Source organism: Ixodes scapularis, unplaced genomic scaffold, assembly GCF_016920785.2.
Source record: "Ixodes scapularis isolate PalLabHiFi unplaced genomic scaffold, ASM1692078v2 PGA_scaffold13__105_contigs__length_92229423, whole genome shotgun sequence".
NCBI lineage: Eukaryota > Metazoa > Arthropoda > Arachnida > Ixodida > Ixodidae > Ixodes > Ixodes scapularis.
Genome location: NW_024609839.1, coordinates 91,837,106 through 91,850,975, shown reverse-complemented (window position 1 = coordinate 91,850,975; position 13,870 = coordinate 91,837,106). Strand labels below are relative to the sequence as shown.

General features: G+C 49.5%; 3 protein-coding genes and 1 pseudogene across 3 annotated transcripts; 1 reads left to right on the top strand and 3 right to left on the bottom strand.

Moving 5' to 3' along the window:
- Window positions 1-241: 241 nt before the first annotated feature.
- Window positions 242-2,607, bottom strand: LOC121835587 (zinc finger BED domain-containing protein 4-like). Its single transcript, XM_042290032.1, has one exon. The coding sequence runs from the start codon at window positions 2,293-2,295 to the stop codon at window positions 451-453; it is 1,845 nt and encodes a 614-aa protein (XP_042145966.1). The 5' UTR covers window positions 2,296-2,607; the 3' UTR covers window positions 242-450.
- Window positions 2,608-6,899: 4,292 nt separating this feature from the next.
- Window positions 6,900-8,862, top strand: LOC115308404 (translation initiation factor IF-2-like). The gene is made up of 3 exons (XM_040213732.3): window positions 6,900-7,302; window positions 7,846-8,064; window positions 8,401-8,862. Exons 2-3 carry the CDS (start codon window positions 7,881-7,883, stop codon window positions 8,697-8,699), a joined length of 483 nt encoding a protein of 160 aa, XP_040069666.1. The 5' UTR covers window positions 6,900-7,302; window positions 7,846-7,880; the 3' UTR covers window positions 8,700-8,862.
- Window positions 8,863-9,310: 448 nt separating this feature from the next.
- Window positions 9,311-12,182, bottom strand: LOC120842599. The gene is made up of 2 exons (XM_040213738.3): window positions 11,981-12,182; window positions 9,311-9,753 (listed from the first exon to the last, which is right to left on the bottom strand). Exons 1-2 carry the CDS (start codon window positions 12,042-12,044, stop codon window positions 9,362-9,364), a joined length of 456 nt encoding a protein of 151 aa, XP_040069672.1. The 5' UTR covers window positions 12,045-12,182; the 3' UTR covers window positions 9,311-9,361.
- Window positions 12,183-12,247: 65 nt separating this feature from the next.
- LOC120842606 lies at window positions 12,248-12,741 on the bottom strand (annotated as a pseudogene).
- Between the last annotated feature and the right edge of the window lie 1,129 nt (window positions 12,742-13,870).

The window sequence follows — 13,870 nt, the reverse complement described above, 5'->3', positions numbered from 1 at the left end:
CCTATAGTGACACAGACAGAAGCGCTAGGCTCGCAATGCTCGTTCTCACGAGCGCCAGCCTCTGCCAGCGCTCGTGGCTTGGGAGCCAGGAAAATAAAGAGAAGGAAGTTGACTCGAGCCAAAGCTCTGGTTCGGACGCCTGCATTTTTCCTTCGGCGTTTATAGAACACCGTGACGCTTGACAGGGCGGGCGCAGCATACTCCGCGACGCGGTCAGCCATCTCGGCAAGGTAGGCATGTGCGAATAGTGTTTTTTTAGTTCGAAGCGAATTCGAAGCGAATAGTAATTTGCTTCGAATATTTTCGAAGCGAATAATTCGAATAGTTGTACGAAAAATTATTAGCAAAAGTTATGCAGTGGTCACTTCACCGACCATTTATTTTCACTGCAACGCAACCACAAATCAAAACTTAAGCTCATGCACAAATCAAAACTTAGTACAAGAAAAGTCAGTGATTTTCATGAAGGAACACGAGCTGCTGCACATGATCAGGGAGGAGAAGCTCCCTCCTGCAGCTCACGATGCTTCCTGCGCTTGAGAAAAGCCTTTCACTCCTAGTCTGGGTTGCTGGTATCGAGAGATACCTACGGGCAACACGGACCAGGGATGGGTACAGATGTCTTCCCCTGCACCTCCACCATGCCAAGGGGTCTTCTGTGCGCGCAACGAGGGGTGTCTTCAGGTACTCAATAGCCTCGGTAGCGAACTCGTGGCCTGGCTTTTGGTGCGTGTCAGAACTAAGACTGGTGAAGACATCCCACAGGGTGTCTCCTAACGAGTCTCCTATGCCTCCGCTGGTTTCGGCGGCTGCATCACTAGGCTCGTCCACTGATGCGCTCTCCTCAACGGCCTTTGTCAGGAGTGTGCGTGCCCATTTTTTTTCTGCCTCTCTAGTGTAGCACCCGTCCTTGTACCTGGGGTCCACCAACATTGACAAGGCTAGAAGGCGACACATCTTCCCATCTGGAAATCGTGTCTTGATGCTTTGTATGAGGCTTGAGGCAACTGATCCTGCTTCATCGGTAGAGTGTCGACTGAGAACAACCTTGGTGCGCTCTAATAAGGGGATCACTTGGGAGAGGGTCGGATAGCTGTCTCCAGACAGCTCAGCTGTGGCTTGCTCGAGAGGCTGCAAGACCTGCACTACTGCAGCCATAAGCCTCCACTCACTTGCACTGAGAGGTTCCACTGTGTCACATTCCGACAGCTCCACACTGACGGGCACGCGAAGCTTCACAAGCCTCTTCATCATGGCGTGTTCACTATTCCAACGTGTTGGAACATCTTGCACAAGTGGCTCAAGGTTCATGTTCTTTTGGATTTCCATAAGGCGCCCGCGGGCCTTTGCACTCCTTTTATATCGAGCCACAATGGTTCTAGCTTTCGCACATAACTGCGAGAAACCCGCCACTTCTTTTTTGGCGTTGGTGATGCACAGCTGGAGTGTGTGTCCGAAGCACTGCACGCCAGACCACGGTGACCGTGCAAACGCTGAGGTGAAATTCCTAGCGTTGTCCGTGACTACATAAATCGGCATGGTGCCTGGCGCTGGTAGTTCCCAGTCCTCGATAGCACTTTTGATGAACTGTTCCAGGTTTTCGGCCGTGTGGGAGTCCGTCATGTCCGTACAAGCCAAAGCGTGCACGTGCTGTCCAAATTCTTCGTCCATCACGTGGCAAGTCACGGAGACGTAGCTATTGTTTGCGCGCGAGGTCCAGCCATCCGTCGTGATGGAGTAACATTCTGCTCCGCTACTGAAAATATCTCGCAGACTCTTTCTTAGTTCTTTCTTTTTGGACTCGTACAGATCCGGGATGACAACCCGCGAGAAGGTCGTCCGCGATGGCACGGTGTAGTCGGGCATGGCAAGCTTCATCATTTCAATGAAACCACTTTCTTCTACGATGCTGTACGGATGCATTCCGCTAGCAATGAAGTTCGCTATTATCGCCGTCATTTGTTTCGCTTTGGGTGCAGTCGGTTTCAGTTTGGGCTTGAAACTGTCGGCTACCGACGGTTGCTGATGATTCGGTTTACTTCCGTTCTTGTGTTTGACGGCACTCCCGCGTGCTTGACGCTCACATTCGAAAGTCTTGTACGAATCAGGGTGCCTTTTCAGGTGCGTTGCGAGGGTCGTTGTCGTACCCGGTGGAGTTTTCAGCACTGCCTTGCATTTGAGGCACCGAGCTTCATTTCCCGGTGGCACTTTCAAGAAGTAGTTCCATATCGGATTTCGATACGCACCGGCTTCACTTTCATCGTTCCCGGCTGCCGTCGATGACCCGTCAGCCATACGAACGAACACGCAGCACCTAGAGCGAGCACACTTCGGAATCCTTTGTGGAGCTGCGACGGCTGCGACACACGATTTTCTGATCGGTTTAGCATGTCTTGGATTGGATTGGATATTTTTTATTTCTTGATGCCGATGCGGCTTTCGTGAGTAACAACCGAAACCGAAACTACCAGATACAATCGGCCTTCCTTCCGCTATTCGTTAGTGCCGAATACTTCGAACTTTTACGAATATCGGAATTCGGATCGAAGCGAATACCGAATAATGTACTATTCGTTCGAATATTCGGAAAAATCGAATATTCGCACATGCCTACGGCAAGGCGATCGAGTGGAAGATCGGTGGCTGGTGCAAGCGTCATGCGAATGCCTTGTGGCAAGCGCTGGAGAAACAACTCGCGTAGAATCGGAGTGTTCGTGTCCGAAGCTCGCTCACCTAGCAGCTGGCGCATGCGATGAAGTAGCTGAGAGGGTCGACGGTCGCCCAGCTCCTCTGTGTTCAGGAGCTGCTGAATCCTCTGCCTCCGTCTTCCTAGCGAGGATCGTCCGCTCGATGTAGGCGTCGTCGGGAGGGGGAGACGCCAGTACGTCGTCCGGCTCATCAGCCACCTCTGGGGGAAGAGCAGAAACCACATGGTAGGAGCGGGCGGTCTGGCTTGTGATGTGCCGCAGGTGGAATTGCGCTTCCACTCGGGAAAACCAGGCCCGAGGGTTTTTTGCCCAGAAGGCTGGAAGGCGGAGGTGGACGGTGGAGAAAGCTCCGTCGCCGTTGGAAGAGGTGCCGGTTCATGTTGGTCGGACGTCCGGGTCACCAGTTTGTCGGCGGTGTTCTATAAACGCCGGAGGAAAAATGCAAAAAACAAAATTGGGTTGTGTGTGTGTTTATACAGCCTAGAACTTGGTCTGCCTCAGAGGGGCGACGAGTCTCCCAGCTGTAGATGAGAAATTTAGCCAGTGCGGTAGAGCCGCTAGCCTGGGGTCTTTAACGTGCATCACGCAGTAGTGATACACGACCGCACGCCGGTACGATGCTCATCCAGATCGAAACGGGCAGGGTGGGGCTCGAACCCAGGATCCCTGGGTTCTGCAGCGCGAGCTTTCGCTCCACGTGCTCCGAGCTGGTGTGCGAGGAAAAAAAAAAATGCAGGCGTCCGAACTAGAGCCACTCTATAGACGCTTTACACACGCGCCAGAATACAGCCGCCATTGCTGACCTTCTCTTGTTTTACCGAGATACCGAGGCACTGAAATTGGTGTGGACGAGCCTCCACAAAAACCAATGCTGGGAAGAAAGACAGAATAAAATCTAAGATGGCAATAACCTAGCCTGCTATGGTAATAATGAAATGAAGTAAACGTAATAAGGGGAAACAAAAACTGAAGGTCAGTTATGGCGGTGCCCATGCACAACTGCTGCAAAGCGTCTATATGGCAGCGTAGCTGCCAGAGTAGCGACACGACGCAAAATTATCTAGATGCACGACGTCAGATGCGCTGATAGTGATCTCCATTTTGGGCCTGAGAGGTTGCTATGGTAACCGTGCTTCTAGCGACGCCGGGCGGCAACCTTTGTAGTCTAGTTGATATCTCCATTCGTTCATTGAAAAGTGCTATAAGACGCTTGGCATCGCGGTACGGCAAGAACCTATGGAGGAACGGTGCCTGTTTTTTCTGAAAAGTGAGACGATTTGCAGCCCGGGGACTGTCGGGCTACGAGAGCTGCTATATGGTATCGTACGTGCACAGACAAGGCGAGAGGTTTTCGGCGCCGCCGGGATGGCGGCCGCTTCGTGGGACGAACGTACCGTCCTAGTACTTTCGGACTTCGCTCCGATGGAACAAAACTACGCCGGCCACGACAGGACGATTAGCTCGGGACATGACTGCTGCTCGACTGCCCCATAGTGAGCGAGTATATGTTTAGCATCATACTTCTTGAAGGCCCGATCATCCCTTCAAGATGAGATTTTCTCACCAACTGGTGAGGAGCGACGTCGACGGGGTTCAACCAAGAAGGACGACATGGTGGTCTTTAGGGAATTGTTGACGACATCAAAAGAGACGGACGCCGGATATGAGGTGTTCTTGCCGACAGGCCAAATGGTAGTTCGGAAATTTACCGGCATTCAAAAAGTCAATATTTTTATCTGGTGTAGCACACATATCCGTGTTAAAGGGGCCACGAAATTATTTTTAAACTTCTTCTTCTTTACCTGTAATCCTCAACTCGAAAGAGAACTGTGAAATCACGCAGTCGTGACATGCTAGGGCACCGGTGCGATGACCCCAAGCTTTCACAGTGCTTTTTAAGCGCACCGTAGAACTTGGCATTCGCAAGTGATGATAGGTTTTTCAGGACACTCATTGGCCAGGAAGTCGAAGTCAAATATGCATGGACGAATTGATTGCTGACGAGCGCATACATCCGAGCGACGCAGTTTTCGTGTCCAATGCGTGAGTTGGGGTCGGCTGACGTCATTTTGGCCTTTGTAGGCATTACAAAGAGGATATTTAGAACTATACACACATGATGATAACATCATAGCACACTGACATTAAGTAGCACAAAACGGGCCCAGCTACAGAAAATAAATATTACACTCGTAAGAAATAAATACGTCCGTAACTTGTTAATTACAAAGACGAACGCACCTCTGAGCATCTAAGTTTAATAGTATGTGTTGATGCATTGTTATATAGCAGGACATTTCATATACGTCACTTGAGCAAACGCCAGTTTTTCACTTGAAAAACAAACCAAAAAACACAGCGATCAAATGCAAGCCATTGCAACGAAAGCAAGTTATATTAAAATCTTCAGAACTGCCAATTCGTAAAATTGGGGATTAGTAAAAAAGGTTAAAGATCGCAGGAGCTTCCTCGCTAAAAAATGCTGCGATTATTCGGTGACCCAGGGCTGAAATAATTTCCCCAAGGCCCTAAACGCGCCGTATACCTTTCGTTATGATTCTCAGAAATTCAGACTTTCAAAGGAAACTAGAAAAATGCGAAAATTTTATACTAAAAGCTGTGTGGAGCGCAAGTTCGTCTGCTTCTTTTTGCAGGGGTTGTGGTGACGTCAGAACGCCGAGATATGAATGGCTCCGATTGAAGGATAGTGGGTAGACCTAAAAGCAAGCTGCCTTGAGGTCTACCCACTGTTCTCCATTTAGATCCAATCGGAGCTCGGCGTTCTGACGTCACCACAAACCCTACTAAAAGAAGCAGACAAACTTGCGCTGCGCATATCGTAAAATCGTTGATTAGTATACTTGGGAGTTGTGTGAACATTTACACAGCGTGTAGTTGGTCAGCCATTTCAAAGTTGCGACGAGTCACTCGCTGTAGATGAGCAATTTAGCCAATGCAGTATAACCGCTAGCCTGGGATCTATAGGTCTTTAACGTGCACCACGCAGTAGTGATACACAACCGCAAGCCGGTACGATGCTCATCCAGATCGAAACGGGCAGGGGTGGGGATTGAACCCAGGTTCCCTGACTGATTAGTACAAAACGTAAACATCGCAGAAGCTTCCTCGCTAACAGTTTGTGATCATGCGGTTACCTGGGGCAAAAACAAATTCCCCAAGGCCCAACATGCGACGCATAGATTTCGCATCGATTCTCAGACACTCCAACGTTCAAATAAAGCTAAGAGAATGCGAAAATTGCATGCTAAATGTCTTGTCCATCCTCAAACACATCCGGAAACCCGAGCACCGCTAAGGCGATATTACTAGAGAGTTTTAGTAGATCGTTTCTCACTCCGATAACGATACCCGATACTGCGCCGGAGCCATCACGCATGCGCTAGAGTATCGGGTGTTTCGGGCGCAGGTATCGGGAATATCGGGAAATATCGCGCGCACTCTCGTGCATCGCGAGAGTTGACGAGATCCGGCAAAAGCTGAACGATCATGGCCGCTCCACTCGAGCCTCTTTCTGCCCAAGCGGGTCGAAAACGATTCACGATCATCGAGGATATCCTCCTTTTAAGGGAAGTGCTTGCGGTGAATCCGTTTGTGAATTCTTCACGGTGGGATACAGTGGCCGCGAACCTAAATGAAGCACTGGGGAGGAACTTCAGTGTTCGCGGAGTGAGAGACCGCTGCGACCTGCTGCTCGGTCTGTTCAAGCGAGACGACCGCACAAACTTGAGAAAGTAAGTCGTTTTTGAGTCCCGTTTGAAAGTTCAGAAGCGTTTTAGCTGGGGTGCCTTCATGTGCGCTTTGCTTGGCGTGATGACATCTGGTCATTTTGTTTCGAACGCTTATTTTTATTTTTTTTGTTCTGAAGCGCGTGAAAGGGCGTGTCCCTGCACGCGCTCGTGGTGCTGACTGTGCTACGGCGACATTTTGTTTCCTGCGATTTCTTTGTATTTTTCCTGTGAGCGCGTGCTGTCGGCATCGGGTACTACCAACGATGGCATCACCCTAAACAGAAGGACATTGAGGCACTTAGTTTTAGCATACTGCCATACCCTGTCCAACAGCTAGCGCAACTGCGAGCTAGCGCGAGCTTGTTGTTTGGAAACGCACATGCCTGTGCCGCTAGACATTTCGCGTAGGAAAGCGCGTTTTCAAACTACCGAGTTCGCGTTGCAGCTTTCCCGACACGGAGATGTACTCATGTTCGTTGACTGAAATAACAGATCTACGCTTGAGGAAGACAGGCGCACTTGTTGATACCGCTCTCCCCCTGAAACCCTTAGATCCGGAACGGAAGAGCAGTACACCGAAAAAGAGCAGCTGCTGCAGGATGTTGCTGACCTGGCCTGTGAATTTTGTTACAAGGTTAAGCCAGTGCTCAGGAAGGCGACAGCCACCGAGGAAGGTGCCACCACCACCTCCACCGCTGCGCTGGAACCGCGGGAACGTGCCACAGCCACCACAACCAGGCCGGCGACAAATCGGGCTGCTCGCGATGCTGCCACTACAGCGCGAGTTGTTGCGGCTGCAGCCGAGTACAGACCGGTCAATCATAATGCAGTGGCAGGGCAGTCTAGTAAGTATGACACGTGCGTCATGAACCCCACCTGGTTAGGAAAGTCAGGTCGTCATGACCGCTCCATCAATCGCGTTTGTCTACGACTGATATTAGGCTACTCGCGAGTTCCCATCGAATAGCCTACTGAGGACGACTTACATGGTCTGCTGCTCTCAAGTAAAAGTGTAATTTACTTGGGTACATCTGTAGTTCCCAGAGCACAGCTTTGAGTAAACTGCCGAGTTCTGATTAGGTATGTTCTAAACATACATTAATGTATGTTCTAAACATACATTAATGTTTCAGGCATTCAGAAAATGCAGAATGCTAAGCCGGCATGAACAGCTTCTTCTATTCATGGAACATTTTCCCTCACGCGCCGCACATCGGAGTGTCGTGATGTGTCGAGGAAACGATAAGAGGCACTACATATTTTGGAATGGTCTTTTGAAGATCTGACTCCATCATACCTGCGTTGTATTTTTCATACATTTTCAATGCCCAGCTCCACAGCGTGTGTCATGATACACCACAAATATTTATGGAATACTCTATTTACAGGTTCTGAGAACTGCCAGTCTATCTTTGCTGACATAATGAACGGCGTGGAGGACGCCGACGCCTGGCAACCAGGCAACACAGACCAAGTTGTGGAGCTGGCCCCAGCCCCTGTGCCGCCGGTTCCGACCCCTGTGCCGCTGGTCCAACCCCCCTTGCCACCAGTCCAGGCTCGTGTGCCGGTTACTTCTGTCGCACGACCTAGGACTTGGGGCGGACAGTGTAAGCACTGCCATCTTTCAGTAGATGCTTCAAGCATACGTTAAACTTTTGAAAGAGGATACACATAACCCCATTTGTAGAAATTCTCCAAATCTGCTCTAGAAGTTTTGGGCTGTGATTTACATTTGTTATTTTTTGCTTACTAGACAGACATATCTCAGTCACTGTTTGAACACACATGAATTACCCAGTATTTTTTGTGCAGTACCTTCATTGAATTGCCAGGTCCAATAAAATAAACATTCAATCAATTGTCAACCTACACACTAAGAAAAATTTTAAAAAAGTTGTTTATTTGATGCTGTGTGCATTGTTTCCTTTGTTGTATTTTTCCAGCAACCAGGCAGAAGCGGTACAGGGAGCACCTTGCATCGCTGGACAAGAGAGCAGAAGAGGACCGCAGCATAAAAAAACTAGAGATCGCTCTTGAGGAAAGGCGTCTCGCCATGGAGGAGCGCCAGATGGAGAGGCGCCTGGCCATTGAAGAGCGCCAGGTGACCTTAAGCGAAAATCGCTTAGCGTTTGAAAGAGAAAAATTTTATGTGCTACAGGAGGCTGGAGCAGAGGAGAGGAGGCTTCGGCTCCAACTGCAAGAACATTACCTTAAAGTAGTGAATGGTCAAATTAACAAGTAAAGTTAAGTGTGAGCAAGTGGTATGACATCATAATACATAATGCAATAAATCTTTCATTTCATGAAACAATGTAGTTGAAAAAAAACGGCAGGGGTAGGCCCGTTCGATTTACTATACAAAGAAATATTTTGAGTGTAATATTGAACAGACAGCAAATGCTATGTTGGCAGTGACTGGCAAAGCAATAACATGAGACACTTGAAAATCACCACGCTGATAAAATTTATGTCAAGCTGAAGGCGCTTGACGAATAACAGAAATAGCATATACTTAACATATAAACCTGTATCGTTCACAAAACTAAAACAATATAGGAACACGGTTGCTGCTTTGAAAAGAACACAAGAGGCAGATAAAAGAAATGCAGCAGGTAAGCAACCAGACAATTGCACAAAAGTCATCCCGTGGAATAAATAGTCATAAAAAATGCTATGGTCTGTTGCAACTAAGAAGGTAGGGCGAGAAAAAGAAAGACAAAGGAGGAGGAAGCAGATGAAACGCTAGAGGAGGAGGTTTCCCCCACTCCTCTCCAGGGTTCCGTCTACTTCCTCCTCCCTGGCCTCCCTTTCCCTCGCCCTACCCTCTTGTGTTGCAACATGCAACAGACTATAGGCACTCGGACAAAAAAAAGATTGCACAAAAAGAATTCAAATTATACGAAGTCAATAACGAGGTGAAAGATATTCATCCAGCGTCGGCGGAGACAGCTGAAAGTACGTGGAGGTTTGGCTGCCATACAGGCACGTGTGGCAGTTTGTTAACAGTGTTGCAGCCTGATACATATCGCTCACGCGCTGCAGCCTGTGCTTCTGATTTTTTTTGAAATCTACAAAAGCGAAGAGAGTTGACACTTTCCCAAAGCCCCATTCTACTGCTTGCCTCACGCTGCTCATTTTTTTGTTAAAGTTCTGCTCTGCGGCAGTCAAGCTAGCACCCATGAATGGTTTCTGCAACAAAGGCCGCAAAGGATAGGCAGGGTCACCGTAGATCGTGTATACGCTGCCCTGCACGAGGTCCTCAAGCCTTTCATAAAGGCCGCTCAGCCGCAGGATACCTGAAAAAGGAGTCAGACGAGACACAACGATAAAACACTGAGTAGCATATAGTGACAATCACCACCTGCACGTCGATAAGCCACAAAGATCGACACGCCCTTTCCTCACTGCATAGAGCAAAACATTGATTTGTGTGACCTTGTTTGGCTTTGCCAATTTAGAGGTCAGAGGGTACTGTTGCCACTGCCACAGCCACCTTGTTTAATGTTCCAGTTTGAAAACATCCAAATTTGTTGGCATTTCAAACGCGAAGGGATTTACATCAGAGCTGTGGACGCATCAGCCGCCTCGGTCGAGGCAAAGCGTCGGCCTACGGATCCTCAGGTGGCGGGTTCGAATCCCCGCCGAGGTGCCAGCACTCTGATGGAACAGTCAAATTTGGGGGTTTTACGTGCCAAACCAACGACGGGTATCTGGCACGCCCCAGCGGAGGACTAAGGATTTATTTGGACCATCTGGGGATCTTTTGACGTGCAACCGAAAGCTCGGTTACACGGCGCCTCCTCTGCAATAAGCCTCCGTCAGATTGCGGGCACCTCGGCCGGGATTCGAACCCGCGACATGGGGATCCGTAGGACAGCGCTCTCGCCTCGGAGCCACCGAGGCGGCTAGCACTCTGATAGAGGCTTATTACAGAGAAGGTGCCGTCGTAACCGAGCTTTTTGTTGCACATCGAGATACCCAGGAGGTATAAATTAATCCTCCACTGGTGCGTGCCAGTCGCCCGTCGTTACTTTGGCACAGAAAGCCCTCAACTTTTACTTCTGCGGACAAATCATTCCCACCACGGCAGTTAGGCACAGTCTTAGGTTACCAGCTTGACATCGTTTTAGCTTGCTGCCCTTGTTCGGCCAGTGTCTTGCACTGCGTCAGCGACTGTGACTGCTGCCATCATGTGTTCAATAACTGGGCTAATGGTTACCGAAACATTGGTTTACTGGAATGCCCGATGATCTTGTGAGCTGCCAAGCTGGCAGCTCGCATGCAGGCTCTCGTCTGCACGATCGAACACGCTGGAAAACTATCCGCAACTCTGGCAAGCAGCCTAATGAAACAAGTAACCACGCAAGGGTAAGTGCTGCATTCAGTGGCAATAGGTCTACTGCAGTAGTCATAACTGACATGTTAGGATAGGAGTAAAGGACTGCCATTCCTGATCCATTCTCAGCTTTGTCTTCTTTTATTCCACAGTCCAAAGCTTATACGACAACGCCCTTTAACAAAAAAGCAATGGGACAAGTGTTTGCCTCCCTTCGTACTGTCACATTATTTTTCCACCCCAGTTTAAGAGTTTAACTCCCTGTCCGAAGAACACCAGCTTGACTTTCAGCATTTAAGCATGAAATAGTATTTCTTCTGTACTATCGCGGCCAAGATGAGCTGAAAAGCCAGGATGTGAGGCAGGCAGTACTTTCCAAGCCGCCTGCCGCACTGTTCTGCAAACTGTGATGCACGATGAGGCCAAGACATACCCCTTTCTGCGCTCGTTGTGCCACCCTGAACTTCTGTGTTCTCTGCCTATGAAACAGCAGTTCTGTTCAAATGGATGCCTCGATGGTCGGGTCATCTTGAAGCTCCCACTCCAATTGGAAGGAATAGGCTTTTTGCAAAAATCCCTCATTGCCTGCCCCCCCTGACACTGAAGAGAGCAAGAGGTATAGCACAGTTGCTCGCCTTACTTTGCTGTCGCCTCCCCGGTGCTGTGGACAGCGGCATCGTGCTTTGAAAAAGGTCTATTCACCGATGCAGCTCTGGCAAGCTGGCGGTCCCTGTCCCTTGAAGCACGAAAACGCCCTTTACGTGGTGTACCCTGAGGTCGAACCACATTCCTGTAGGTGCGATCTATGTGTTTCGGGCACTAAATCGTTTACCAATTATTGTGTTATCATAAGCACAGTCTTTCGACAAGATCTGCAATAAAGATTTATTCTGCATCGTGCGTGGGTTTTGAGGTTTGGCGAAAGGAAGAAATGTCGCAACCATTTGCTCAATAGCAGACGACACGGAAATATAGAGGTGAGCCGCCAGTGTAGAAGGAACTCTGTGTTGGCCACGGCGCCCATCACAGTTTGCAGAACAATTCCACAGGCTGCCTTGATAGCAGCACGGGTCTTGCCTGTGGCGTTTCAACTTATTTTGGCTGTGATAGAGGCTGTTCCTCTATTTATGAGCGCTTCTTCCAAGAACCTGTAGGTTACGATTTCCGAGTATTTGCTATTGACTTACCGGCGTCGTGTCGGTGTCCCGGGTAAGGGCCATTCATCTCCACGATGATGCCGTTGGCACACATGACGCCCTGGTACTTGATGGCGTGCACACGCTTGTGGCCAGAGAAATAAAGCCGCTGGTCCTCCGTGGGTCGGCAGATGGGGCGGGCCGTTCCATCAACGAAACCCCAGCAATTCTGAAGAGGTGCCCCCTTCGCGCGGACCGCCTGCAAAAGCAAAATCAACAACGCACTTGCATTTTTTTTTTTGTGTTTTTAATTTAACTTTACAATATGCTTACCTCGGTGAACTCGTCCAATCTTGCACGGTTCAACCACGTGTGAGCTGACAGATCCGCGGTCAGCTGCCCGAACGTGGACGTCAAATGGTTTAGCACCACGGTCGTCGCACTCGAAAGTGTCGAAGAGTGGCGGCCAAACATGCCTTCAGGTCGCAGAGGCGGTTGGGGTAGGAGAGTCTCCGCAGAAGAATACACAGAGCTTCCTGCCCGGGGATGGCGACGTTCTGGGCCGTCCTAATTGTATGAGGGACTCGCAGCGCGCTACACAGCTCCATTAAGTCCATCTGCTCAAAACGAAACTGATGGCGGAAAGCTTCACTATCTATGTTCAGCACGTCCAAGTAGCCTCGCCCGGACCTAAACCTCCGCGGAACGGGGTACTCCATATCCAGAAAGGAGAGTTCTTCAATTTCGTCCCACCTCAAAACAGCTAAGGCCAAGGGATCCTCGAAAACACACGTCGCCATGGCTCAGGTTGGTCACTCGCTCGACTCGCTCACGCCCGTGCCACCCGTGCTTTCTATGGCTTCCCGTGACAAGCCACGGGGGGGGGGGGGGGGGGGGGGGGGGGGGGGGGGGTCTAAATTGGCATGTCTTTAGTTGGCTAGATGTAGCTTGCTGCTGCATTTCTCTAATTTCTGCAACTTATAAAACTTAATTGATGTTTTTTTTTTTTAATTCTATTAAATGTAAGAACTGTTAATTTTCCTTCAGTGAAACATCTTTCTTTTATTTCGTTATTTTTCGTTTTGGAAATTGCAAATCGTTTCCACTAGGGAGTGCCCCAGCGCCTTTAGTGACCCGTATCGGATGTATCGTCTTCAAAACGGTCTACTAAACGCTCATTCCTGTTCTGTGTATCGGTATCGTATGGTTATCGTATCGTTATAGGGTATCGTTATAGGAACGATCTACTAAAACTCTCTACTGATGCTGTCGCACAGGTGCTAATATCCAGAGCGATCTTGCACAGAAAGGGTATAAAGTATCATTCTTTCAGATCTTCACGTTATACCTACGTCAGAAAGCACGAAGAAGCCCTAAATCGTCGGCAAGCTGCGGCACATCACGACCCCTGCGCACCCAACGAACTCGCATCCACCAGCTCTGGGCGCTGCCATCTTACCGATGACATCACGGCTGTTGAGAAATCACGTGACGAGTCGTCACTCGGTTGCTACGGAGACCGAGCCAGCTCAGCTCGTTGCTATGGTACCGCGTGTGACCAATCGCGGTGAGAGGCGGCACAGGGAAAAGCGTGGCGCTACTCTGGCAGCTACGCTGCCATATCGAGTGGCTCTAGTCCGAACCAGAGCTTTGGCTAGAGTCAACTTCCTTGTCTTTATTTTTCTGGCTCCCAAGCCACGAGCGCTGGCAGAGGCTGGCGCTCGTGAGAACCAGCATTGCGAGCCTAGCGCTTCTGTCTGTGTCACTATAGACTAATGCCTCTAGAGTGTGTGCTATCCTCTGCTTTCATTATTCGCGTGTTTTTGATGGAGATCACTCGATTAATATCGACTCCCCCCCTTTCCCAGTACTGACGGGTCTTTCAGCAACGCTACCACTTGGGCCGGCCGCCCATGACAAAATGGTGTATGAGGGGGACGG

Excerpts from the sequence above, each read along its gene's own strand:
- LOC121835587 (XM_042290032.1), bottom strand. The coding sequence starts at position 2,295 with ATGGCTGACGGGTCATCGACGGCAGCCGGGAACGATGAAAGTGAAGCC.
- LOC115308404 (XM_040213732.3), top strand. The coding sequence starts at position 7,881 with ATGAACGGCGTGGAGGACGCCGACGCCTGGCAACCAGGCAACACAGAC. Across the intron at positions 8,065-8,400 it reads TAGGACTTGGGGCGGACAGT|CAACCAGGCAGAAGCGGTAC; the intron begins GTAAGCACTGCC and ends GTATTTTTCCAG.
- LOC120842599 (XM_040213738.3), bottom strand. The coding sequence starts at position 12,044 with ATGTGTGCCAACGGCATCATCGTGGAGATGAATGGCCCTTACCCGGGA. Across the intron at positions 9,754-11,980 it reads GGGACACCGACACGACGCCG|GTATCCTGCGGCTGAGCGGC; the intron begins GTAAGTCAATAG and ends CTCCTTTTTCAG.